This window comes from Athene noctua, chromosome Z (genome assembly GCF_965140245.1).
Source record: "Athene noctua chromosome Z, bAthNoc1.hap1.1, whole genome shotgun sequence".
NCBI classification, from domain to species: Eukaryota; Metazoa; Chordata; class Aves; order Strigiformes; family Strigidae; genus Athene; species Athene noctua.
The window spans coordinates 24,428,913-24,453,607 of record NC_134077.1 but is presented as its reverse complement, the minus strand read 5'-3'; the positions used below and the strand labels follow the sequence as shown (position 1 = coordinate 24,453,607).

General features: G+C 38.2%; 1 protein-coding gene across 3 annotated transcripts; it reads left to right on the top strand.

The window, feature by feature from the left end:
- The first annotated feature begins 212 nt into the window (after nt 1–212).
- Nucleotides 213–24,668, top strand: TRIM23 (tripartite motif containing 23). Of its 3 annotated transcripts, XM_074932317.1 has the most exons (12): nt 213–354; nt 1,173–1,335; nt 3,826–3,828; nt 10,254–10,375; nt 11,267–11,545; nt 12,170–12,352; nt 12,877–13,092; nt 14,065–14,199; nt 19,311–19,440; nt 19,555–19,665; nt 21,060–21,184; nt 21,530–24,668. In XM_074932317.1, exons 1-12 carry the CDS (start codon nt 253–255, stop codon nt 21,707–21,709), a joined length of 1,749 nt encoding a protein of 582 aa, XP_074788418.1. In that variant the 5' UTR covers nt 213–252; the 3' UTR covers nt 21,710–24,668. The 3 variants fall into 3 exon arrangements, with proteins under 3 accessions (XP_074788418.1, XP_074788417.1, XP_074788419.1); XM_074932316.1 differs by lacking the exon at nt 3,826–3,828; XM_074932318.1 differs by lacking the exons at nt 213–354; nt 3,826–3,828 and having other exon boundaries at nt 1,219–1,335; nt 11,272–11,545.
- Nucleotides 24,669–24,695: the final 27 nt, after the last annotated feature.

The window sequence follows — 24,695 nt, the reverse complement described above, 5'->3', positions numbered from 1 at the left end:
GAACGCACTGCCGGGCGCGCCCCGCGGGGCCGCCGCCGCCGCCTCGGCGTGCTGGGGCGTGTCGTGCGGCGCGGCACGATGGGAACCACAGTGCTGCGGTGCGAGTCAAGGGAGGCGGGAGCAGACCGGCCCGCAGCGGCGGGGGCGGCCGGGGAGCGCATGCGCTCGCGGGGGCGGCGCCTGAGGCGGGCTCCTTCCTGCCGGCGCCGGGCTCCTTCCTACCATCGGCCGCTCTGCTCCGCCCTCCCCAAGATGTCGGCACTAGGTGTAAACAAGGTCGGGGCTGGCGCCGGGCTGGACAGCAGCCGGGGGCCCGGTGGCAGCGGCCGCGGCCCGGCGGGCGCCGCAGTGAAGGTGAGACGGACTGCTCGGCCTCTTGTGCCGTCCGGCCCGGCCGCCTCCTGCGGCAGGGCAGGATGTGGCGGCCGGGGCTGAGCTGTCGCTGCCCCAGCTAGGGGAAGGGGTAGCGCGGAAAAGAGAGTCTCTGGGGCAGGAGGCGTCCCCTGAGGCGGCGGGGCTCGGCTCGGGGCGGGGCGGGCCGGGAGGCTGCTTCCGAGGCCCTTTCCCCGCCTCGTCCGTGCGGAGCCGCGTTGCCGTGGGGTGCCCCGGAGCGGGCCGCTGCGAGGCGGGAGGTCTCAGTGTGAGGGGAGGGGTGACTGCCCCAAAGGGGAGCAGTCTCGGAGAAAACGTAACGCCTAGCTCCCTGAGGTGGTTAGCTGACGCTGTTGTCTTACGGATTGTCGGCTGAGGTTTTTTTCTTTCTAGATGTGCATCAGCTATGAATGGAGAATTTTCTCCACCGGCTGATGGTCAGTTTTGGCAGTGTCTTGCCCTCCGTTTCCTTTTCGTGTGAGAACGTTTCTGTTTACTTGGTTGTGCCACTTGACCAGTGGGCTTTTCTTGTGGCAGTGCATTAAATGAAGTGGGCAAGAACTGGTGCTTATCCGGTGGGACTCTGAAGAGTTAAAATATTCTGTTCGTGTCTATTTACTTGAGTTTTAAATATCATTGGTATGATCGTTATTTGTGTGTACAAAGTGAAACTAATGACCCAGCCTATTTGCTGTAACTGCAGGAACTTCTGTAATATAGACAGTGTCATATGGCTTACTGTATGAAGCTTTCCTTTTTTATCAGCTCATAACCAAATATGGTCTCTTTTTAAATTATAGGTTCTTGAGTGTGGAGTCTGTGAAGATGTGTTTTCTTTGCAAGGTGACAAAGTTCCCCGGCTGCTTTTATGTGGCCATACTGTCTGCCATGACTGTCTTACCCGGCTTCCCCTTCATGGCAGAGCGGTTCGTTGTCCTTTTGATCGACAAGTTACTGAACTAGGTAAGAAAATGTAATCTAAAGTTCTTAAAACCTGTCAGCCAAGGATATCTAGAAGATACTTCTAGATACAGTTTCTCCTCTCAGTGATAATATTTCCAAGTAATGAATGCACAGTGTTTCTTTTCATTTGGAGAACTTCATAGCACTATTACGCACTAGTAAAATAGATACCTTAGTAAAAGGAGAGTAAAGATTTTTATCTTTTTCTTCTTGAACCTAGACTTGCAAGCTTATAACCTAAAGTCTTTACTATATTTACAAAAAGACTAATTTTAAATTAGTGTCTACAGGTTCCTGAATAGGTATTAATTTACTGTTGTTTTAAATGCTAAATAAACCGTGCAATTGAATAGGTAGTTTCTTTGACAAACAGATTTGTCTGGCTTCACGATGAAGCGATATAGAGGGAAGTATTGGTGATAACTACCCTTTTTTAAAAAAAATGTAATTCTGTGTAATTCTATGTATGCAATAACTGATAGTGACAGGAATTCCCCTACTGTAGGAGTATCTTGACAGTATTTGAAAGGATAAAATACAGCTTTTATCCAACAGTGGAAGTTTATTTTAGGCAAAAGATGACACATTCTTTTAATTCCTTCAGAATAGGAATTGCCTATTTAACATAGGGTTACAGAGAAGACGAGTTTTCAGAAGAACTTGTACCAAGAAGAATTTAACAGAACTGGCTTAAGCAGTTTTGAATAGCACAGGGTAAAATAGCTGTTGGAAAGAGGAGAATCTTAAGAGGTGGAGATTTCTAATATAGTAATCCATGAAAGAAATATTTAACTCTTAAATTCCCTTGAATAAGAATTTACTTTGCAGTAAGAGAGTCTGCTAGACTGTAGATCAAACTGAGAAGAATACGAAGGCACTCTGTGGGATGCTTTCATGGAAATAGGGGTCAGGAAAAGAAATACCAGCAACTCTGGATCTGGGGAACTTCTCATCCTTCCCTCCTCTCTATTTCAGGGCATGTGAGAAAACAATCTCTGTTTTTCACCCATTTCTGCAGCTGCCATTCTGCCATTTAATGAAGTAGTCTCGGGAAGCTGTGTAGTATCTAAATCTAGATTATAGGATTGCTGCCAAGAGAAAGTTCTGTTGAAAGAAGAGCTGTATAATCAGGATATAAAGCTACCTGTGTTGAACAAAATTTCTTAATCGGTAACTGTGGATTTTACAGATTATTTTAGATGGTTGTTTGACCTGTACAGTTCAGCAGATAGACTTGTTTTCCTTTGCTCTTATTAGTAAATCGCTTAATCCTATCTTAGTCCAAGTTTTCCTAAGGCATCTTGGGAACTTTTTGAAAGAAGTACTCAGGAATCTATATATGTACAGATGTGGCTATATTTTGTCCCTTCTGAAGTGGACATGGTTTAAATTTACTTGCCTGTCTCTTAAATATATATATATATATATGTATATATATAAAAACTGTATGGGAAGGCAGGGTTACAGTACTTTGTCAATCAGAGTTTCCAGAAATATGTAGTCTGCAAGTGAAAACTGACAAAACGTCGTTTACATGCTTAGCAAAATATACTAATAGTTCATGAAAAATTACTATAAGAGAAAATACTTATTAATGAACTGGTAGGACTAAAGCCTGCCCAAACCATATTACTTGACAGAGTAGACTAAACATAGATTTTGGGGGTTTTTTTTTGAGAGTTCTTTGATGAAGTTCCTGTGATTAATCTTCTAGTGGAGAATTTTAAATGAGTATATATGTGTTGAAGGTATATGAACTGTACAGTGATTTTCTTCAACTGGATTAACATTCTTTAACCAAAATGATAGAATGGAAAAGCTTTTTCAGTTTCTAAAATTTTGAAGGCATATGTTCTGGAGATTATGTTGACTCAGAATATTGAAGGAAAAATCTATAAAATGGTCTTTGTAGAAGAGGAGGCTCCTCTTAAAGTATTTTCCTTAAAATATTTTCGTTTGGGGTAAGAGTTGAATAATTTCTTGCAAACTGCTTTCTCTCTTCTGTGTTGGGTTAATGGTTTGTTGGTTGTTTTTTGTTTTTTGTTTTTTAAAAATGGGACCAGAGAACTGTTGGGAAAGATGTGCTTATTTAACATCTTCGGAGTGCCTAGCTTTTGACTTTAGCTGAGCAGCTCTGCTTCATGCTTTTGAGAATGACGTTTGTATTGTTGGCTGGAGTCAGTGTTAGTATCTTCACTGTCACTGTCTCATTCCTGGCTGACACACTTCCTGCTGTTCATGTCTTACTCTTCTTCTGAGAAGAGACAGTCAGATTGTGTAGTGGTTTTGTAATGGACACAAACATCCCTTGTAGGCACAAGGATGAGATCACTGGACTCTTTTTCATTTGTGACCAAAGCAGGATTTGAGCTAAAGTCAGAGAGATTAAATGGATGTATTTACCCGACTCATCTTTTGGTTTTTTTAAATATAAAATACTCGATCAGATGTGTTGAAAATATGTATGTTGAGTACATAGTAATTTTATAGTAGGTTTAGTGTAAAAAGAAGCAAAGTGGCTTCTTTTTACAAAGCAAAATGTATTTTCTCAAATACATAAACGTCATGGTAGATACCAGTGAAATGAAACATGACTTTATGGTAATAAATGTTTTATAGGGTGCTTACTAACATGCATCAGAAAATCTCAGGGCATGTAATTAAAAAAAATTAGTAAAAGCAATGTAACTTTGTTTCTCCTGACAGCTTTAACTTACGAACTAGAAAATAAACACAGAATAGCTAAAGACTTGTCTTTTCTGTTGGTTACATTTCAGTAAATTCTTTCTGCTTTGATTTTTCTGGCTTGGCTTGGCTTTGTCTTCATGCCAGATATGGAACAGAACTAATATGATTAAAATCAGGTACAAGAATGTAAACTGAGGAGAGAACTTCTTAGTTTTTGATTGTTTTGTTTTGTTTTTTTAAATAACATATTAAAAACTATGGAATAAAATAGTTTTGTAAGAAATGCTATAATGACTGAACAGCTTCTTCCTCTCTCAGCCATATCCCATGTTTGCTTAAAGACTAATTTGCTACAATTTGTTTCATAAGTAGATTTATCCTTTTGGTGCATGTACATCCATATATGCTCTGCTATTAATGAGTATCTGGATTAGTGGCTAATCAGGAGATACAAGGCCCACATTAGTATCTGTAGTCATTATATTGTTGTTGTGAGTATTTTGTATACTGTAGTAACTGAAGGTTGTGCACAAGTCACTTTGCTGTAGGGTGGTGCTGTTCTAAACACTGTAGAGGAGAACCACCTAGCCATTTTTCTGTGCTTTGCTTTCTTTGAGTTAGTCAGCAAATCCAGACTCTGTTTACAAACCTATTTGTCATAATTTAGATTGTAAAAGTGGATATTGCACTCTGTATTTCTTCAACTTGTAATAAGAGGTAATGACTCTTCTTTGCTCTGTGTTAAAAAAACCACTGTGGTCCTGCTAGGAGTGCTAGAACTAAAAAAAATAAAGCTCTGAAGTCAGAATATATCAAGGCAGATGACTGTTCTGGTGCTAACTGTAATTCTGGAGGACCAGAACATCACTGCTGTAAACTCTGTCAACATCTGTTGTTTGCAAACAAAATTTAAGATACTTCTTTTTTTGTTCACAATTTATTTTGTGGATTGCAGTGATCTTAGATTACGTGTTGGTAATGCCATCTCTATCGGAGAAGGCTTCTGCAGTGGGACTGATAACTGCAGAGAGCACTGACATGCCCTTGCTTTATACCTAGCTTCCAAGTTACTAACCAGTACCTTGATAGGCACATTTCCAGAAACAGCAGATTTTATAAAATCAATAGTCTTTTAATGGTAAGCATTTTTTTTAAACAGATAGTGTTGTTTTGTACCAGCTGAGGGTGTTGGAGGGGAGAGTAGCTTATATATACTCACATATATAGCTATAGGAAAACTCTGAACTCTCTCTTTTTTCTGTGGGGCACTTTTATTTTGAGTTTGGCCACTGAGAATATTATGGTTGATGATTTAAACTGTAGGTAAAAATGTTTAGGAAAGAAAATTTCATGTGGCAAAACTGCAAGCTACCCAAAATTATGACGTCTACAGTGTAGGTATGTTGGTTCCTGTTCACATCCCTCTTCAGAGGTACCATAGCATTGTTGCTCTCACTTTGTCCCCATGTGGCATGCACCTCATGAAATTACTTGTTCTGCTCCCCTTAATGGGAAAACAATTGGTATGTGAGCATTCCAGTCTTTCATGTAATTGTGCCTAGTCATGTAATGCGGCCCTTCTCCTGAAGCAGTACTGCAGGAAAAATGTTGCTAGGTAGTAAAAGCACTTGCATGTATTTCAAACAAGTTTTGAAGTCTTAAGACCAAAAGCCAGTCTCATTTTTATTGTTTTGTGGCTCTTTGAGTAAAAGAGAATGTTGTGATTTAACCCTGGTGGGCAGCTCAGCCTCATGCAGCTGCTCACTCACTTGCCTGCAAGTGAGACAGGTGGGAGAATCAGAATGGCAAAGGTGGGTTGAGATAAAGACAGTTTAATAGGTAAAACAAAACCTGTGCACACAGGCAATGTGAAATAAAAAATTTATTCACTGCTTCCCACTGGTAGGCAGGTGCTTAGCCATTTCCAGAAAAGCAGAGCTCCATCACCTGAGTAGTTACTTGGGAAGACAAATGCCATAACTCTGAATGTCCCCCTGGCTTTCTTCTCCTTCACCCCAGCTTTTATTGCTGCGTGTGATGCCGTATGATATGGAATATCCCTGTAGTCAGTTGGGGTCAGCTGTCCAAGTTGTGTCTCCTCCCAACTTCTCATGTACTGTCAGCCTACTCACTCTCAGGGCAGCGTGAAAAGTGGAAAAAGACCACAATGCTGTGTGAACATTGCTCAGCAATAGCTAAAATACGGGTGTGTTATCATCCCTGTTTTGGTCAAGTCCAAAACATAGCCCCATACCAGCTACTATGAAGAAAATTAACTTAATCCCAGCCAAAACCAGTACAAAGAGCAATTCTTAACAAGCTGAAGCTGATAATAGGAGGACTTGCATATCTGTTTGTTTTGGGGGGTTTGTTTGCTTTTTGTGTATTCTACTCTTCCATACAAACAATATTGTAACATATCTAGCTCTTAAAAAGTATTGCCTTTTTTACTATATTTGAACAAAGAGCCTTTGTAGCAGGGTATACTCTCTGTGCTGCAAATCCAGACTCCTGTGGGAGCTGAAGATCCATATTCTTGAAACCGTGAAAATGTTGATTATTCTGTAGCTGTGTGTACGAAGGTGAGGAGCAGTGAAAGATGAATATTTGGGGTGGGTAATTTGTTTTGCTGGTTCTCATAGCTGCCTGGTACTAACAGTAGTTGGTGTGTCTGTTCATTTGGAACAGCACTTTCACGTTAATGACACATCAAAATCTATGGAGTGTTTGATAAATCTCAGTACTGAAGGAGGAGGACTTAATCTGTATAAAATCCGTGGGATGCATACGCCTACCAGACCATGACAGGGCAGCATAATTTAGCAGTTATGAAGTGACACTCAGGAGAACCAGACAACTCAAGTTTGGTTCATATTCTTAGATGGATATGTTTGCATGGAGTGTGAAGCAAATACTTGAATTACAAAAGCAGCATGCATATGCAATTTTGCCCGAGTGTGGTGTCCCACACTCTAAAAAGTAACTGCAGCAACCTTTTCTTGTCTTGCAAACAAAGCTCAGAAGTTTCATCATAAAGCAAGATGAGACAATTTCAGGTCCTACAGATTCACAAGGTGACTTTTCCACACACCTTCTTAGCTATGTGAGTGTACATCTGTCACTACCCTGGGCACTGCTGGTAAAGTTGTGCTTTCTATCATTCTTAGCAAAGCTATTACTATATTACTAGGCATTAATACCTCCCTATTTCTTTTTCTAAAGTTAGTAGCTTCCGTACACTTAAGTAAACATCTGACAAAGAGATAAGGGCAATATTATGTGACAATACTAGCGTCCACATCTTGCCTTCCTTTGAGTGCACCAAAGAAGTGTTCTATTAGTATTCAGCAGTGATGCTAGATATAATTAAGTAATTTATTGAGTTTCTCCTTGTTCTCAGATATGTTGTTTCTTGAACTGGTAAAAATGTTACAAGATCATAGTCATTCATGGGTTAACTCTGATTATTTTTTTTTAGGAAAACAGGATGTTTGGAGGTTTTAATGAAGATGGGCTTATATATCTGTGTTTATCAATTTTGATAGATTGTTGTAAAATCCCTGTGACAACAGCAAAAGAGTTCATTGTAGCATTGAGGCTGGATTTGGAAAGAGCACTTGCATTTCTTATCCCTTCCAAATTAGGAATTGTTAGCAAATAATTACACTGTCTATCTGGATTGGCATGTATTGATACTCTTTGAGCAGCCTTGTTAGTGTCAATGAGGAGTTAAACTAATTCTGAACTGTGTAGTAGTAAGTATTTAGTTTGGGCAGTAAAAAACTTCAGAAGTTAATCTGCCTCTGATTTTAAAGAAGAATAAAACCACACCCAAACCTACAACCAGAAGTGACAGTCATTCTGGAAATTCATAGTGAATTCAACACTAAGCTCTATTAAAAACGCCTCTCTGTTCTTGGATCATCCGTCTGTAATTGGTCATCCTTGATTTCTGGAAGTATATGGTTGTGATTCAGCAATGGTAGTCAGCCTATTGCAGTTAACCAAATGTAACTTTCTAGGTGTTGTATATTGAGGATAACCTTTGATTCTGTTTACTCAGTCCTTGAAAATGGCAAATATCCCATTTGAGGAATATCTGATAGCATACTACTAAAATGTTTGTTTTCTGTGTAACGGCTCTGCTGAGAGGGAAGTTGCTAGGTGCTTTCTGCATTACATGTAAATTACTTTTTAAGAGCCATCTCTTAAGAGTGCAGGAGCAGGCAATTCAAAAGTGTTGGAAGTCAAGCAAGAAGGACAGAAGGCTGGCTTCGCTGAGCAGGGTTCTTCTAGAACTTAGGTGGAAAAGGAAAGTGTACGGACATTGGAAACAAGGACGGACAACACAGGAGGACTACAGAGATGCTGTTCACCACTGTAGGGACAAAATTCCTGTGGCCAAAGCTTAATTCAGTTCAATCTGGCCAGCAGTGTGAAGGACAACAGAAAGGGCTCTCTAAAGTATGTTAATAACAAAAGGAGAATCAAAGATAGCATAGGTCCATTGCTTGACGAAGTCAGTCACCTCACAAATAGAAGCATAAAGAAAGGGGAGTCATTTAATCCTTGGGTAATCCTGGTTATATGTACGAACTGGGGGACAAGAGGCTGGAGAGCAGCTCTGCAGAAAGAGATCTGGGGGTTTGCGTCAATGGCAAGTTGAATATGAGTCAGTAGTGTGCCCTGGCAGCCAAAAGGGCCAGCTGTGTCCTGGGGCACATCAAGCACAGCATAGCCATCCAGTCCAGAGAGGTGATTGTCCCCCTCGACACTGCACTGGTACAGCCCCACCTCAAGTACTGTGTGCACTTTGGGGCGCCTCAATATAAGAAGGACATCAAACTGGTAGAGTGTGTCCAGAGGACAACAAAGATGGTGAAAGGTCTTGAAGGCAAGACCTAGGAGGAACAGCTGATGTCACTTGGCTTGTTCAGCTTGGAGAAGGCCAAGGGGTGACCTCACTGCAGCCTACAACTTCTTCAGGGGGGGCAGCAGAGAGGGAGGTGCTGATCCACTCTCCTTGGTAACCAGTGATCAGGCAAGAGGAGATGGAAGAAAGCTGCATAGGGGAAAATTCAGGTTGGATGTTGAGAAAAGGTTCTTAACAGAGAGAGTGGTTGGTTGTTGAAATAGGCTCCCCAGGCAAGCGGTCACTGCACCAAGCCTGTCAGAGTTCAAGTAGCATCTGGATGATGCTCTTAGTCATATGGTTTAGTTTTAGGTAGTCCTGCAAGGAGCAGGGAGTTGGACTCAGTGGTCCATATGGGTCCCTTCCAACTCAAGATATTCTATGATTCTGATTCATTTGGGAAGAGAATGAGAGAACAGGACAACCAGCTGGAGGGTGGCTTCGCAGAAAAGGACCTGGGGGTGGTGGTTTGCCTGGTGTGCTGTTGCAGGAAAGGAGGCTACTGGTATCCTAGGCTGATCAGGAAGAGTGTTGCCAGCAAGTCCAGGGTGGTGATTCTTCACCTGTCCTCAGTACTGCTGAGGCCACACCGGGAGTGCTGGGTCCAGTTTCGGACTTCCCAGTACAGGAGAAATGTGGAGATACTGAAGCAAAAGGACAGCGAGATAATGGACTGAAGCATCTCTCATATTAGGAAAGGCTGAGAGATACTTTACAAGTATCTGAAGGGAGGGTGTAAAGAAAATAGAGGAAGGCTTTTTTCAGTGTGTCTAGTGACAGAACTAGAGGCAGTGTGCACAAACTGAAACACGGGAAGTTCTGTCTGCACATAAGGGAACCATTTTGATTGTGAGGATAACCAAGTTCTGGGACAGGTTGCCCAGAGAGATGGTGGTATCTTCCTTCTTGGAGATCTTCAGAAACTAACTGGGCGTAGTCCTGGGCAACTAGCTCACTGTACATAGGTATGCAAAATATTTTTGTGATACACATTAGGGTTTGTGTTTAGTTGTTAGCTATTGCAAGTTATTTTACAAATGTTTTTAATGAGCTTTTGTAAATTTTTAATCTTGGCGTCTTTTTGGCAGGGAAATTCTGTGTAAATATTGTTTCATGATGGAAGGGAAGAAGAGGATGTAAGAGTAGTGTGAGCTTATGTAGAAAAAATAGTAGTGGTATCTAGTTAATATCACTGTGGTTAATGTGCTCTTAACATTTGTCAGAATCTCGATTGTGGTTTGTAGAACTTCTCATGATGGTATTTGCTTGAGGTTTTTCTTCCTCTCTTCCCCTTCCTTTAACTCTTCCTCAAAAATAGGAGATTCTGGTGTCTGGGGCTTGAAAAAGAATTTTGCTTTGTTGGAACTCCTGGAACGGTTGCAGAATGGGCCTGCTGGGCAGTGTGGGACAGCAGAAGAAGCCATTGGTCTATCTGGAGAGGTATTGAGTTTTTAAAAAAAGCAAGAATTTGTTACATTTGCTTAAAGTTATCTTTGTTTATATAAAAAAAATTAAAGTCAGTTCTTTGCCAAATGTAATTTCACTAACAGTGCTATGTTTTCTTTCAATATCTAGTATTAAGACTTCAGTTAATTGCTTCATAATTAAATGCTGGTCTGTACTAACTAAAGCAGAAAACAAAAAGGTATTGCCAAGCATGCATACTCTTTCTTTAGGCTTTTGAAATTTTTAGAAAAGGTCACTCATTTGGATATTTCAGTTGTAGTGAGTTAAGGACAGCTTTCTAAAATTTCTTAGAAACTAAAGACTTCAGCTCTTCTCACATTGTTGCCTTTTATAGTCCTTTGATATTAATACATCATGTGATAGTTTTGATAATAAAGTACTGTCTGCTTTAATCATTTCAGTATTAACAACTGGTACTCAAAAAGTATAATGAAGTGCCATTCTAGGAATAGGTAACTGTCCTAAGTGTGTATCTGTCCATTGGTGTTTTGTCTGTCTGTAACTTTGTAATTCTTTTTTATATAATGACTGCTGTGGAGGAAATTAGTGGAACCTGAATTACTTTATCCTCCAAACCTTTACAACTTACACTGAAGTTTGGATTTATAAAATCACTGAACACCTATAGAATAATTTACTGGAGTTGACTGTATAGGAAACTGAGTTTTGTTTTTTTAAAAATATATTGAGAACTTAAAATCAAGTTTTCAAAGGAATCCAAATACTTATTAGTGTGTAACTTCTAAAGAAAGTCTGTTTGCGGGCTTATATTGGTGTCAGGTCTTCTGATTTTTCTCAGTTATTGGGATTCAATATTAACAACTTCAGTTGTGGTTTCTTTTTTTTTTTTTTTTTTTTTGTTAGAGTAGCATTCGTTGCGATGAAGATGAAGCCCACGTTGCATCTGTATATTGCACTGTCTGTGCCACTCACCTGTGTGCAGATTGTTCCCAGCTTACTCATTCTACAAAGACACTAGCAAAACACAGGCGTGTACCTCTTGCTGATAAGCCTCATGAGAAGACCATGTGCTCTCAACACCAAGTGCATGCTATTGAGTTTGTTTGTTTAGAAGAGGGCTGTCAGGCGAGTCCTCTTATGTGTTGTGTCTGCAAAGAGTACGGAAAGCATCAAGGTCATAAGGTACTGCTAATAATCTGTTTCTAGTCATGCCATCAGGTGGCTTTTATAATTATTTAGCCAATGAAAGTACAAAAGCTTCTGAATAAAGGAGGGTAGATTCTTGATATGTCTTATATAGAGGTAACTGCATACTGTTCCTTTGTTTTCCCTTCATTTCAGATACCTGCTATGATAAAATTACAAGAAAAAAAAATTGTTTTTAAGACAACAATAAATTATTTGTATATTAAGATGGACATTTCCTTCATCTGTTGCTTTTCTGAACTTCTCGCAGCATTCAGTCACCAGTTCTGAAAGTTGTTTTCATCATGCAAACAGTAGGCTCACCCAACCTGGTGTGCCTGGTGGTGGGTGGCAGTCTAACCACCCTTCTTTTTTTATAATTGATTATGGTAAACAGACAAATTTGGGTGTTTGTGTAACTGCTGTATGCCTATCAGAGTCTCAGCATAATCTGTAACTCCTGATTGCATTTTAGCTTGCGAGATGGTTTTAAATTCTTGCTTTTCTTTCCTATATGTATGTATATACACACATACATGTATTGAATATGTAGTAAAATAGAAAATATTATTAAGGAAGATAGTTATGATTAATCTTTGATATGTTGCTTTTAATTAATAGCATTCTGTCTTGGAACCAGAAGCAAACCAGATTCGTGCGTCCATTTTAGACATGGCCCATTGTATAAGAACTTTCACAGAAGAAATCTCAGATTATTCCAGAAAACTAGTTGGAATTGTTCAGCATATAGAAGGAGGAGAACAAATAGTTGAAGATGGAGTTGGAATGGCCCATACTGAACATGTATGCCTTTTTTTTCACAGAATATTTGCATTTTGTAATAACCAAGATAAGGAATTTCTTTGAAAATTATGCATAGTTTTTATAAGACAAGACCTTAAGTTCTTATCTCTATCAAGTTGGTATTGAGGCTTAAGCCAGCAGATAGAGGGGAACTTGTCATTACAGTGTTTTCAGGCTGCATGAAAATAGGGAGGCAGTAGGGAAAGCTGTATAACTGCTAGTATGGTATTGAAAAACTGTGACCAACTGCATCTGTTTTCAGGTGTTGTGATGCTATTGAGGTTTTCCCCTGGTCATTTTTAGTAAGGTGTGTATACATATAAGTAAGCTACTTGATTATTGAAGTAATTTCTTGGAGGAACTTGGTCTTAGGTTTGGTTAAGACTTCCAGTATCATTGACATTTGAACTGTGATGTAGCCAAGGAGATGTGAACTTAAGTTAGAAACTGGAATAGAATGAGAAATATACTTCTGGAATCAACTGGTGTCCTTAATCATCTGGATCTCCTGACTGCAACACTAGGTACCAGGGACTGCAGAGAATGCTCGCTCATGTGTCCGAGCCTATTTTTCTGATCTTCATGAAACCCTTTGTCGTCAGGAGGAAATGGCTCTTAGTGTTGTTGACGCTCATGTGAGAGAGAAGTTGATATGGCTTCGGCAACAGCAAGAAGACATGACCATCCTATTGTCACAGGTTTCAACAGCTTGCCTTCATTGTGAAAAGACTTTACAACAGGTAGGTTGGCAAGTGAGCTGTTACATATGGCAAGGTACATGGAACTGCAAATTAAGTTTAGGCTGTAAATGAAAAAGTTAGATGGTACTCTGCATTTCCTTCCCAATGTTAAAACAATAATGATATAACATGAGATTGAAATATTCATTACAGGGGGGATTAGGCAGGGATAATAAGTACAAAAACATCAAGTCTTCCAGTTGCTGGACAACCTATGGCATAGTTCCCTTGTCTGGTGTAATTTTTGGTACCAGTATAGGTGTTTGAAGATAGTTGTCACATGAGGCTGGCAGGAAAAAATAACTTTTGGTAGCACTTGTAATATGGGTAATTGAACATACTGAATGTGTGAAGAAAGTGGCTATATGAGAGCATCTGATCCATTATTCACTTAGTGATTTAGTGACAGCAAGAAGTTAAGAGTATATGTGGTGAACAGTAAACAGAGTGTGAGAAGTTACTTCATTAATGTGTTATTTGTACTTGTTTTTTAAATTTGTTTAGAGCTAGTGTCTTTTTGCTTAGTCAGATGTACTTTTGACTATGCAAATGTTCCCATCATTGGTGGGTGGATATTAAGCTTTGTGTTGTGTGTTCCTGTATGCTGCAAATCAGCTGCTCTATTCCAGCTGCTGAAATGATGTATGAATGATACAAATCTTTATATGTTACTTTACTATATCTTATAATTTATAGTCTTAACTCCCAAAGGACTAAGAGAGGTCAAAGGAAAAGTTTTTTTAAAACTACAGAACTCTTTAGTATCAATTAAGTATATATTATCTGTTAAGGAAGGATGACAAGGCCTTCACGTTTGTGTAGGAATTTTGAATAAATCTGTTTTGTAAATGTGAGTTTCTTTGACTAGAGTATTTCTATTTAAAATGCTTGATTGCCAGTCAACAGTGTGGTTGGTTATTTTAAATAAGTTACTAAAAGAAAGGCATTATTTTCTTTTCTTTGTCTGTTTAGGATGACTGCAGAGTAGTGTTGGCCAGACAGGAAATTACAAGATTGCTAGAGACATTACAGAAACAGCAGCAGCAATTTACGGAACTTGCAGATCATGTACAGCTGGATGCTAGCATACCTGTCACTTTTACAAAGGTATTCTTAATCTCATGAAAGTACAGCTATCCCAAACGTAATTTAAAAGAAAGCAGTAATAATATATGTTCATTATGATGCTGGTTTTGTTGGAGCGAATTTATGTCGTTCAGTATCACTTTGAGCTGCAGTGTCTTACCATATCATGAGTGCCAGCTGGTATTTGAACAACACCACCACCACCACTGTTCTGTTCTAATTAATGTGAGAAATATTTGTTTGATATTGTCTGCACTGGTACCTTTGAACATTAGCTGCTTTCTTTTAAATGTATAAGACAGTATTTGTGAATTCTAGAAATGCCTTTCTTTGCAAACATTCCAGATGTATTGTACATTCAATTCAGACCTGGAATCTACCCCTTGTTTTTCCATGTATTTTTGGCTTTTTCATGACAACAGCATAACTTCCGCAAAATGTTTATTATTTCCTGAAAATTGCACACCTATTTTTAAGTGCAATAATACTATTATAACTTTCAGTGTATAATATTAAAAATAATGTATTTCCTTTAGTTTGTTAAATGAAAATTTATCTTACAGTTGCTTTGTAATCACTGATAGTTTAGACACAGTTCATCTTTTAAGTAGGTTGTTTTTATTGCTTTAATATAATTTTAATACCACCTATTCTTTAAAAGGGATTAATTTATTTGGAGTTTGATAATGATGATACTTTTCATGTAAGAGAGTAAATAAGTTTGAAACTGTAAAGAACAAGTACTTTGGCTTATGGGGTGTTTTTGGTTCTGAATGGGTGAAAGTGGAATAGGATATATTGTTGCTGAGGTGAAACTGGGAATTTAACTGTTACTTTTGAAGCTTTTATTGTAAGGAAATGGATGCTTCTGTGGGGATTCTGTCCCAGTTCTTGTTGATGTCAGAAATAAAATTTCTTCCAAATAATTTGTTTTGTAACTTCAGTATGTTTGAATTTCCATGTAATACCTGCTTTGTCAGATCAATAAATGCATCACTTCTGTCCCTCCCTTCCCTATTTAGCAGAGACCAGAGTTAGTCCAGTCAGGGAGACCTCTTCTGCAAACTCCCATTGTTCCATGAATGAATCAGAATTCATATTCCACAGATGATGAGTTGCATTCTGTGTATTCAGAATTATTTGATGCTGCCATCTCACAGGACTGAGTCAGAGAGGGCATTTTGGATGTCTGGTTTTGCCTTTAGGAGCTGTTCATCTGACTCCGAAAATTTTGATTGCAAATTTCTGAACACTTGGAAAGAGAATGGTTGCAGCCAGTTAAGCTGCAATAGGAGATCTGAAATGGAACTTGACTTGGGGGACCCGGAAGTCTTCCAGTGTGTTTCTACACCTCGGCTTTCTTTAGAAAGAAATGGGGCTCCTATTGTTTTTCTCCTGTGACAAATTGGTATTTTTATGAAATCTTCTCAAGCTTAGATTCTGAATCACAAGGGTGCCAAAGCAAATGTCATTTTTCACAAAAAGAGCAGTGACCTTAAAGTAAGGTGAAAATAATTACTTCAGGCTCTTTTTATGTTTCCTCACTTCATCAGAAGTTTAAAGCTTTCTACACAATGTTTTTTTAGAATACTGTTAGGCTGATGGGCACTGTTGTGACTTGTAGTGAGGTTTGTTGTACCTGAAAGGTCTGTGCCTGTCAGCAGATTTCAGACAAATAAAATCTTAAGAAAAAACCTAAACTGTTACTGTAGAACTGTAACGGTCTTTCTCAGGAACTCACATGCACTGAAGGCTTCATCCATAATAAAATTAAGAAAAACGTTTCAAACAGATCAGAGGAACATTCTGTATTCACTGAAGATTGTGGAGATTTAAGGAGGGGAGGCAGAAGTTCTTTTCACTATTGAAAGTGAGCAGGTTTGACCCATATTTATTGTTTCACTGATGGCACCAAATCCATGGATAGTGCAGTTTTCCTTCTCCTAAACCATCAAGCAAAAGGACGTGTGAAAAGCTCTGAAGGGAGGATTTGGAGAATTCCAGGACAAGATACTGAAAATCTTTCAAGAAATATATTTGTACATAATTTTTTTCATATATTGTTTCCAGTGAATCCTTCTTTACCGATGTATTTATGAGGAGTATGATTCTTACTTGAGGAGATAGATTGCAGTTTTGTGCTGGACAAACAGGAGCAGTGGCTGTGGAGTGTTATATATACCAGAATAGCAATTAGTCATCCTAAATATTTGTGTGTACATATTGGGGAGAGAGAAAATGGTTAAACAAACATGACCTAAGATAGTAAAGAGCACTTGTCTGTCAATGTTGAAGCAAGTATGGGAAACTGCTAACCCTTACCAACAGCAAGAGTACCCAAGAAGACAATAGTCTGTCAGAGGGAAAGCACTTAACACTATCTTTAAGTAAACCTGTATACAGTTTTTGTCATGTCAACAAATTTCTCAGCAAAGACAAAGCACAAGGACAAAAAACAAGAGACCACAGTTGCATGGATTTTTTTACTACACTTTCTGTACTGAGAGTTGAGAAAAACACCAAGTTTTACTTGAACAGAAATCACTGGTTACCTGTTTTTAAGTGTGCTATCAAGTTATATGCCTGCCAGAAATGTGGACATGAAGGGGTTTTACTGGCCAGATTTTTTTTAAGTAACACTTTTAATTGAAAGCATTGATACAGTTGATGCAAAGAGATTTTTTTCTTCTGTCAATTTCTAGCTGTGATCATCAATAATCAGTTATTTCTGATACTTATTACAGGTGCTATACATTGTTTTCTGAGTAGGAACTTTTTTTGCAAGATTCTTCCTGAAGTGACAGAACTACTCACACAAAGTAGAAATTTGGTGTCTCGCAGATTGCATTTTGATTCCTTCTGAGAGAGTACCATCATACTGAGAACAACCTGTTTTCACTGTAAACCTTACAGAAAACCAGCTGCAATAGGATGGCTAAATTTGACAGAATCATCCTCTCCTTTAAGTTGCACAGGCCAACACTGTCTCTGTCCTCCAGCCACAGGAGCTTTAGAGGTAACTGGTGCTTCTGGTGGAGTCCTGAGAGGATGGCTAGGCTACGTCACTGTCAGTGCACTCTGGCCATAGCCAGAGACTTGTCTCCAGCAAGAAACCTATAAATTTAGCAGCTCTATCCAGAGCTGCCTCTTTTCCTTCCCCTTTCTTTTCAGGCACAGAGGAGAGCTGGGAAGACTCATTCCCAGAAATTTTAGACAAAATCAGAACTGAGGCTTCAGTGTGAAGAGGGTGCTTGGAAGCATGGCAATTTTTGGACTCTTCAGTGCCTTTTGCATACTTTTTTCTGTTCTTTCTCTTTGACTGCACCTTTCCTGCTGACACACTTGTTGAGCATCTGCCCACAAGTTTTTCTTCTCCATGAGATACCTCTTTCTGATAACATGCTGTGTTGCAATGTTGTCACTGAATTTGGCAGATTTGGCTCTGAATCCAAATAAGTTAGAGGAAATTTATTAAAAAGCAAATAAGTCTCAATGTCTTATTTTCCAAATCTCAGCTATTCAGTTGGCCTTTTGATTTTGGAGTATCTGCCTTGTGTAGTATCAATGCTGTAGCCCTGAAACTGCTCGGCTTGTACAAGTTTATTTTGCAGATTCAAATAGTCTTTTTTTTTCACAACAGATAGTTAGCCTGTGGACATCTATGCCAAGGATCTTCTGGGCCGTTAATGTCTGTGGCTTCAAGAAGCAGACAGATTCATAGGTGAATCATCAAGATCTGTTAGTTGCAGAAACTGCACTGTTGACTAAGTAAGTCCTTGAGCTGCAAGCTGTTAGACACAGAGAGGATGTTTAAGGGAGTTATCACCATGTGCTTCCCTTGTACTTTCACATGTATCCACCTTTACCTAGTTTCAGAAAACATTATAGATTACATGGACCTTTGATCTCACTCCTACAATCGTGATGTTTCTGACTTTTTGTGTTGTTGTGTTTGCATTTTTATTTTTAGAAAGCAGTTTCTCAAAGTGGTTTTAGTCTCTTTGGAGATTGTAGTAGCCTAAGGTGATTAAAATTAATCTGTACTGATTGTTCTGGCGGTATACTACTTCATCTGTGACAGAGCAGAGAATGGAGTTGCGTGTCATGATGACATATTCAGCTATATAATGGATCCTCTGTGTGGGTATATATATATATCTATGTATCTTAAGTCACATGATGTAGGTGTTTATACATCCGGTCACACTGGTGCATGTTGGTCTTGTGCCAGGAGAGGTTATAGCATTTTTGCACTCAATAAATACCATTTGTAATGCAAGAAGAAATAAAAACCTGTGTGGTGTAGACACAGATTTTTGTGTGTTGCTTGCCCAGTACAGTGTTGTCTGTAATTGGCAAGAAAACAAATGTGTTGCCACATATTTCTGATGACTGAAACTCTGGTATTTCATCAAGATAGCATTTCTAAGTACTTCAAAATATGTTTCAGGGATACCTAATAATCTTAGCTTATGTTGTTCATTTTACAGTTTACAGTTTGCTGATATTAGTAATTCCAGTTGATCACAGTGTGATCCTACAAATAGGAAGTTGATGTTCTTTCCTTGTCCCCAAGCAAGACCTGAGGGGTTTTTTTGTTGGTTTTTTTTCACTATTTCAGATAGCTGCTGTTGTAATGTGGTAAAGGCTTGGAAGTGGCTTGAGGTAAAGAGGCATAGCTATTGAGCCTCCAGCAAGGAAGTAGTTTTGTAGGTGAGGGCATTAATAATGTGACAAAACATAGTGGAAAAGCTACAAAACTAACAGAGTCCTTTGGTCAGAGAATTCTAACTAAGTGCTATGAACAACTCAAACTATTGAGCCAAGAATGATGAAAGAATTTTATCAAGTATAGGCATACTAGCATAAGATTGGCTGTCTTTCTAAAAGGTGTGTGATAACTTGGGCAGAAGTTTACAGTTTCACTACAGAGATTATTGGATATTTTGGCTCACATGATTGCTGGAGGTGATTAGTGATTGTGCCTCATATTTTTGGAGTCCATCCATTAAATACATCTGGTTTTGGAGTCCACCATTTACAAATAGTGACAAGGTAAGTATCTTAAACATAAGGGTTTTCTAATTTAATTTCCTAACTTGCTCTTGTTTTGTGTATCCTCTTTCTTCCAGGACAACAGGGTACATATTGGACCAAAAATGGAAATTCGAGTTGTCACTCTAGGATTAGATGGAGCTGGCAAAACAACTATTTTGTTTAAATTAAAGCAAGATGAATTCATGCAACCAATTCCAACAATAGGTTAGTAGCAACAATTTAAATGTAGTGATTTTTTGGAGTGTTTGACTTATCTGTAGAATTTAATTAATTTATATTCATATAGAACAAGATTATAAAGTAATATTCTTATTCTAGGTTTTAATGTTGAAACAGTGGAATACAAGAATTTGAAGTTTACTATTTGGGATGTAGGAGGGAAGCACAAATTGAGGCCCTTGTGGAAACATTATTATCTCAATACACAAGGTGAGACTAATACAACTTTTAACTGTATTTTGTCTTCTAGCTTGTATTTCAGAGGCAAGAAGATTATTAATAGAAGTAATTTATAACTAAAAAATTGTTCATCTAATGCAAAGTACAGCTGCTAGATTGACGAGCTAAGAAATTTCAGTCCAGCTGGTCACAGTGTCTGCTGCATGATAAAGATGTATTGTCCATAAATCCATCAGACTGTTCATGGAGCCAAACAAAATTAGAATCTCTGTTAAACTGGTTCTAGCTGACCACGGACAAGGTGCAGCATTCCAGAGTTTGCATAGTGAAAAGTAGTACTTGCCAGGTATGAAATTTAAATAGCACTTGGAAGTGAAAATATGACATTAATATCATTCAGGAACCTTTAGTTGGCAACTTTAAAAAATTCTACAAAGTTCTGTAACTTCTGACTTGGTATTGCAGTGTAATATCTGGTTCGTAGACTAGATTACTGATTCTGAAAATATTGATCTAAATGGTGCTGACTTAGGTATTCATGCTGTCCTTCTGTAAATCATCCATAGTTTTTTCCAGTTTAGAAAGGTGTTCCTCTTCATTAAATGATTGAAAATTTTCTGAAATAACTAGAAGCGACAAACATTAGTTTATGTGCTCCGCTTTGTGCCTTCATCCCAAACTTTAACATTTTACATTGTTGATCTTTTCAAATGTTTAATAAATCATATTCTGGGATTTCTGTTGTCCTCCTAAAACTTACCCCACCAGTAGCATGGAATCATGTCTACTTTGAGGAATTGTGTGTTGGATAGAAATCTAAGCAGTTAACCTGGTGCGTAACTGCAGTAAGTTTTGTTAAGTTTCAGTGTTGGGGGTTTTTTCATTGCAGAAACCATGCATTTAAATTCTGTCCTCTAGCTTTCCCTTCCTGACTCTCCAGTCTTTCTGGCATCTTGGTTGTTCTCTGTAGTGGATAGTAAAATCTATGGCTGCTGTGTCGGATCCATGACGATCTTCTCTGGATTGTGTGGTCTGTAGCTGAAGAAAGCTGTGCCTATTTGACTGAACCTGTAGATTTTACAGCCACTTAAGGGAAACTGGAACAAGAAATGGTTTAAACTAAGATACTCAATCCACACATAGTAAATCTTTTTTTAGACCTAAGTAGTTAAAATATCACAGCCTTTATGTTAGACTTGGCAAAGAACTTCAGGGGTTTTTTTTTCCTGTTTAAGGATTCTGTTTTTTTGTCAAAAGTGTAGAGGTATGTAAGGCATTTCTCAGTCCTGGCTTTGAAATTGAAGCTGTGCGCTGCTGAGAAACTTCATGTAAAAAACTTAGAAAAAAACAATTGTGTAAGTCGAAAGCTAATTTTAGAGCTTATATTTGAATAAGCGTAAAACATTTCTATCTTTCTTTCATAGCGGTGGTGTTTGTTGTTGATAGCAGTCACAGAGACAGAGTCAGTGAAGCACACAGTGAACTTGCAAAATTATTAACAGAGAAGGAGTTGCGGGATGCCTTGCTCTTGATCTTTGCTAATAAGCAGGTACTTGTGATTTTTTTTCACTCTGTAACTCCTCAGTTTGGGTATCAAATCCTAGCTTTCTGAATTCTCTGCTATGGGTAGGGAATGGTAATGTGGAAAGCAGAAAATGTGTTTTCCTTATGTTTAATGTTGGTAAAATAAGTTATGCTAGAGTGCTTAGTAGGTCCAACAGCAAGTTTTTATTTTATGGTCACAAGTAGTAGGTGTGCAACTGTTTTATTTGGCTTTTGTGTTTTGAAAGATTTTATGTGATATGTTGCTTCAGTGTAAGCCATTGGTTAAAAATAAAATGCTTCAAACATAATACAGAAGAATTATTGAGACTTGTATCTGATTCTGTTGCAGGATGTAGCAGGTGCGCTTTCAGTGGAAGAAATCACAGAACTGCTGAGTCTCCACAAACTCTGCTGTGGCCGTAGCTGGTATATTCAGGGTTGTGATGCCCGAAGTGGTACAGGACTTTATGAAGGATTGGACTGGCTTTCAAGGCAGTTAGTGGCTGCTGGTGTCCTGGATGTGGCTTAATTTTACAGTAGCTGCAATTTAAGGTTGTAGTTTACTGTTTCGTTTTGTTTGCACGATTTAGGATGTTGTTGCCAGGTCTGCTGTCTGAAGAGGGGACTTTATTTAACTTGGTGGTTAGAGAAAAATATAAGCCTTTATCCTAGATTGGATAATTGGTTCAGTAAACTTGTGCTGTTACAGTGTTTTTGAAATCTGATACATTTACTGGTATGGGCTTTGTTACAAGGGTGCCTTGAAATGATTTTTGGTGAAATTAGGTTAGTTGTTACGATTTAAAATTCTTCTCTGATAAAATATACATTGGAGTTCATGTCATAATTATAACAAGGTTACAGTAGTTAATGGTTGTCAGAAAAATCTTGAGTGGTTTAGAAATACTTTCCCAGGAAACGATTCCAAAATCTATCTCAAGTTATTAGGATAGCGAGCTCTGTTAAAAGAGTAGCACCATTTATTTCTGACTAAAGAATGCATTCATCTAAAGGTGGCATTGAAAATCACTTGCAAATACTCCACAAAAAGAAAATGTTTCTCCCATTATTTATTAGCTTCCCTGTTTGTTACTGGAAGGCAGTATAACTGAGCAAATAAAACTGATAATTTGGAACAGTGTTGCAGGGCTAGGGGGGCTGTGTCATTGTTTAGCTAGTTGTTTTCTAGTTGTGGGGGAAGAGATTATTTGGGGTTTTTTGTTAATCGGACACATGCTAAATTATTTATGGACAGATTGTAGTGATACTGAGGTGGAAGTGTTTTGTGCATGCCTGAGGATATAATCTGCCTTTAGAGATTAAGCTTACTCCTCAAGAAGTCAAATGAAGTTAAAAAAAAATAAAAGCTTCTTAAAGAAATAGTGTGGTATAATGTCAATCCAGCTGTGTACTCTTATGTAGAAGTCATGCTTCCAGATTAAGGTAGTAGCCTTCAAATATTAAATAACAGAATGTAAAAGCAGTGCATAGTAATTATAATTCTTAGAAGAGCAGATGGTAAAATCCAGTATAAACTTTCCATAAATAGATTTCTCAGTTCTTACTGTATCTTCTACATGGAACTGTTACCAAAGCCTTCATTTTTGAAGATTACTTATTCATAAACCCATGGAATTAGTGTAGAGCTGTTTAAATTTAGAGAAGGCTGCAACAACTTAGTGATGACTCTTTTTTCTGCTGCACATACAGCTCTGCTAAGCAGTTCTATCTGTCTGGTATGTGCACCATAATCTTTGGCCCTCCTCTTTTAAGTGCACAGCCACTGCCAGTTGAAGAAGCCATGCCACGGACCTCTTCATGTAGGTAGAGGAGCTACAGAGAGCACGACCAATAGATCAAAACTGCATATCATCACTTTTCTTACTGGAGTAGAGGTGAATCAGGAGAACCAGACAGTGGAAGTGAGCAGTGTTGTTTCACAGATGGGTAGATGTTTTTGCCACACTGAAAAGTGTGTTTACCTGTGAGAGCTTTGAACCTCACCTGGCAAAGAAACTGTATCCTATTATTTGTGGCCATGGCTTGTATTGTAATATTATCAATTTTATGATGTTATCACACTACATACTTCAGGTAAAGCCATGAATGTATAAAAAAATCAGTACATTTTAACTTTTCTTCAAGAGGAAACAGTTAAGGTAAATACTTTGCCATGACACTTATTTGAAGTTCTCTCTTGTTACTTAAATTTCATGTAAATGGTGTTAAATGCAGCCTCAGATTCATCAAGTGTAATGACCTGAATAGTAACAGAAAGAACACTAAGCTTTGAAGTAGTTAATTGTGAAATTTGCCTAAATGCCTATATATATACATAAATAACAAGAAGGAATATTTACTCTTTCTCCGGATGACGTGATGAATTTGGAAATAGTTTACAACAAAGTGAAAGGTGGTTTTTTGCACCTACCGAACTAAAAATTGTTCATCCTTCCCAGCCTGTAACTTTTTGCACAACAGACAGTTGGCTGCTCTGACTTGAGAATCTGCTTAGCCTGTAATGCAGAGCAGTCCTAGACCTAGTTAGGGCTGATTGTCCCTTCATAGCACTCTTGAAAATATGAACAAGTTCTGCTAAGCATGGTAGATACCTTTTCCTGGAATATTTTTAACAGAGAAGACATGCATTCTTTACAGAAAAATCCTGATTCTATAGTTTTATCTTTAGGTGGCTTATGCTTCACTTATACATATCTCTCTAATTCTACTTTTAAAATATTCATGGCGACCAGTTTGGGTTTTTTGTAACATTACATTTGAGGGCACAGGAAAAATTCTCACTTGCGCCTATTTTTGAGTACAAAGGATTGTTTGCGATACATGGAATGCTACCATTAAAGCATTTTTTAATGGAATTTATTTAAGATGACTTGAAGTAACTGTGAAAGTGTTGCATTAATCTGTGAACTCTTCAGTGTAAACAGGTACACTAAGAGGTTTATTTGTATTATACACTCACACTACATACAAACAGCTTTAGTTATAAATTTAAACTTGTTTCACCAGTTTTACTGAACTTTAGTTTTTAGTGTACTGATTTAGGCAATATGAAATTGGAATATTTCCCCAACTAGAACTCACTCAAGCATTACTAACTATGGGGATTATTTGAAAAGACTAAATAACTTTTCATAGGATTTTCAATCAATTGTGAAATCAAGTAAATACAGCATCCAGCGACTGTGTTGTGGCTTTCTTTAAAGAATCTCAGCTCAAAAACCGTATGTCTAGGCTAACTGAAAAAATATTTATTACTTGATATGGTCTTACTGTATGCTATCTTCAAATTTATTGTGGGCTATGTGATACATGAGGGTTTTATTCTGAGATAGTTCTTGCTCTGAACGGTTGGATAGGTGTAGATGTTATGTAAAGATTTAGTGGAGACAATTCACAAGCTGCTGCAATTTGAGTTGGTGAGAAAATTAATTCTTTTCAATAAAAGTATCTAAATCTTTGAGAATGAATTATAGTAAACTTGCATTTTTTTTTCC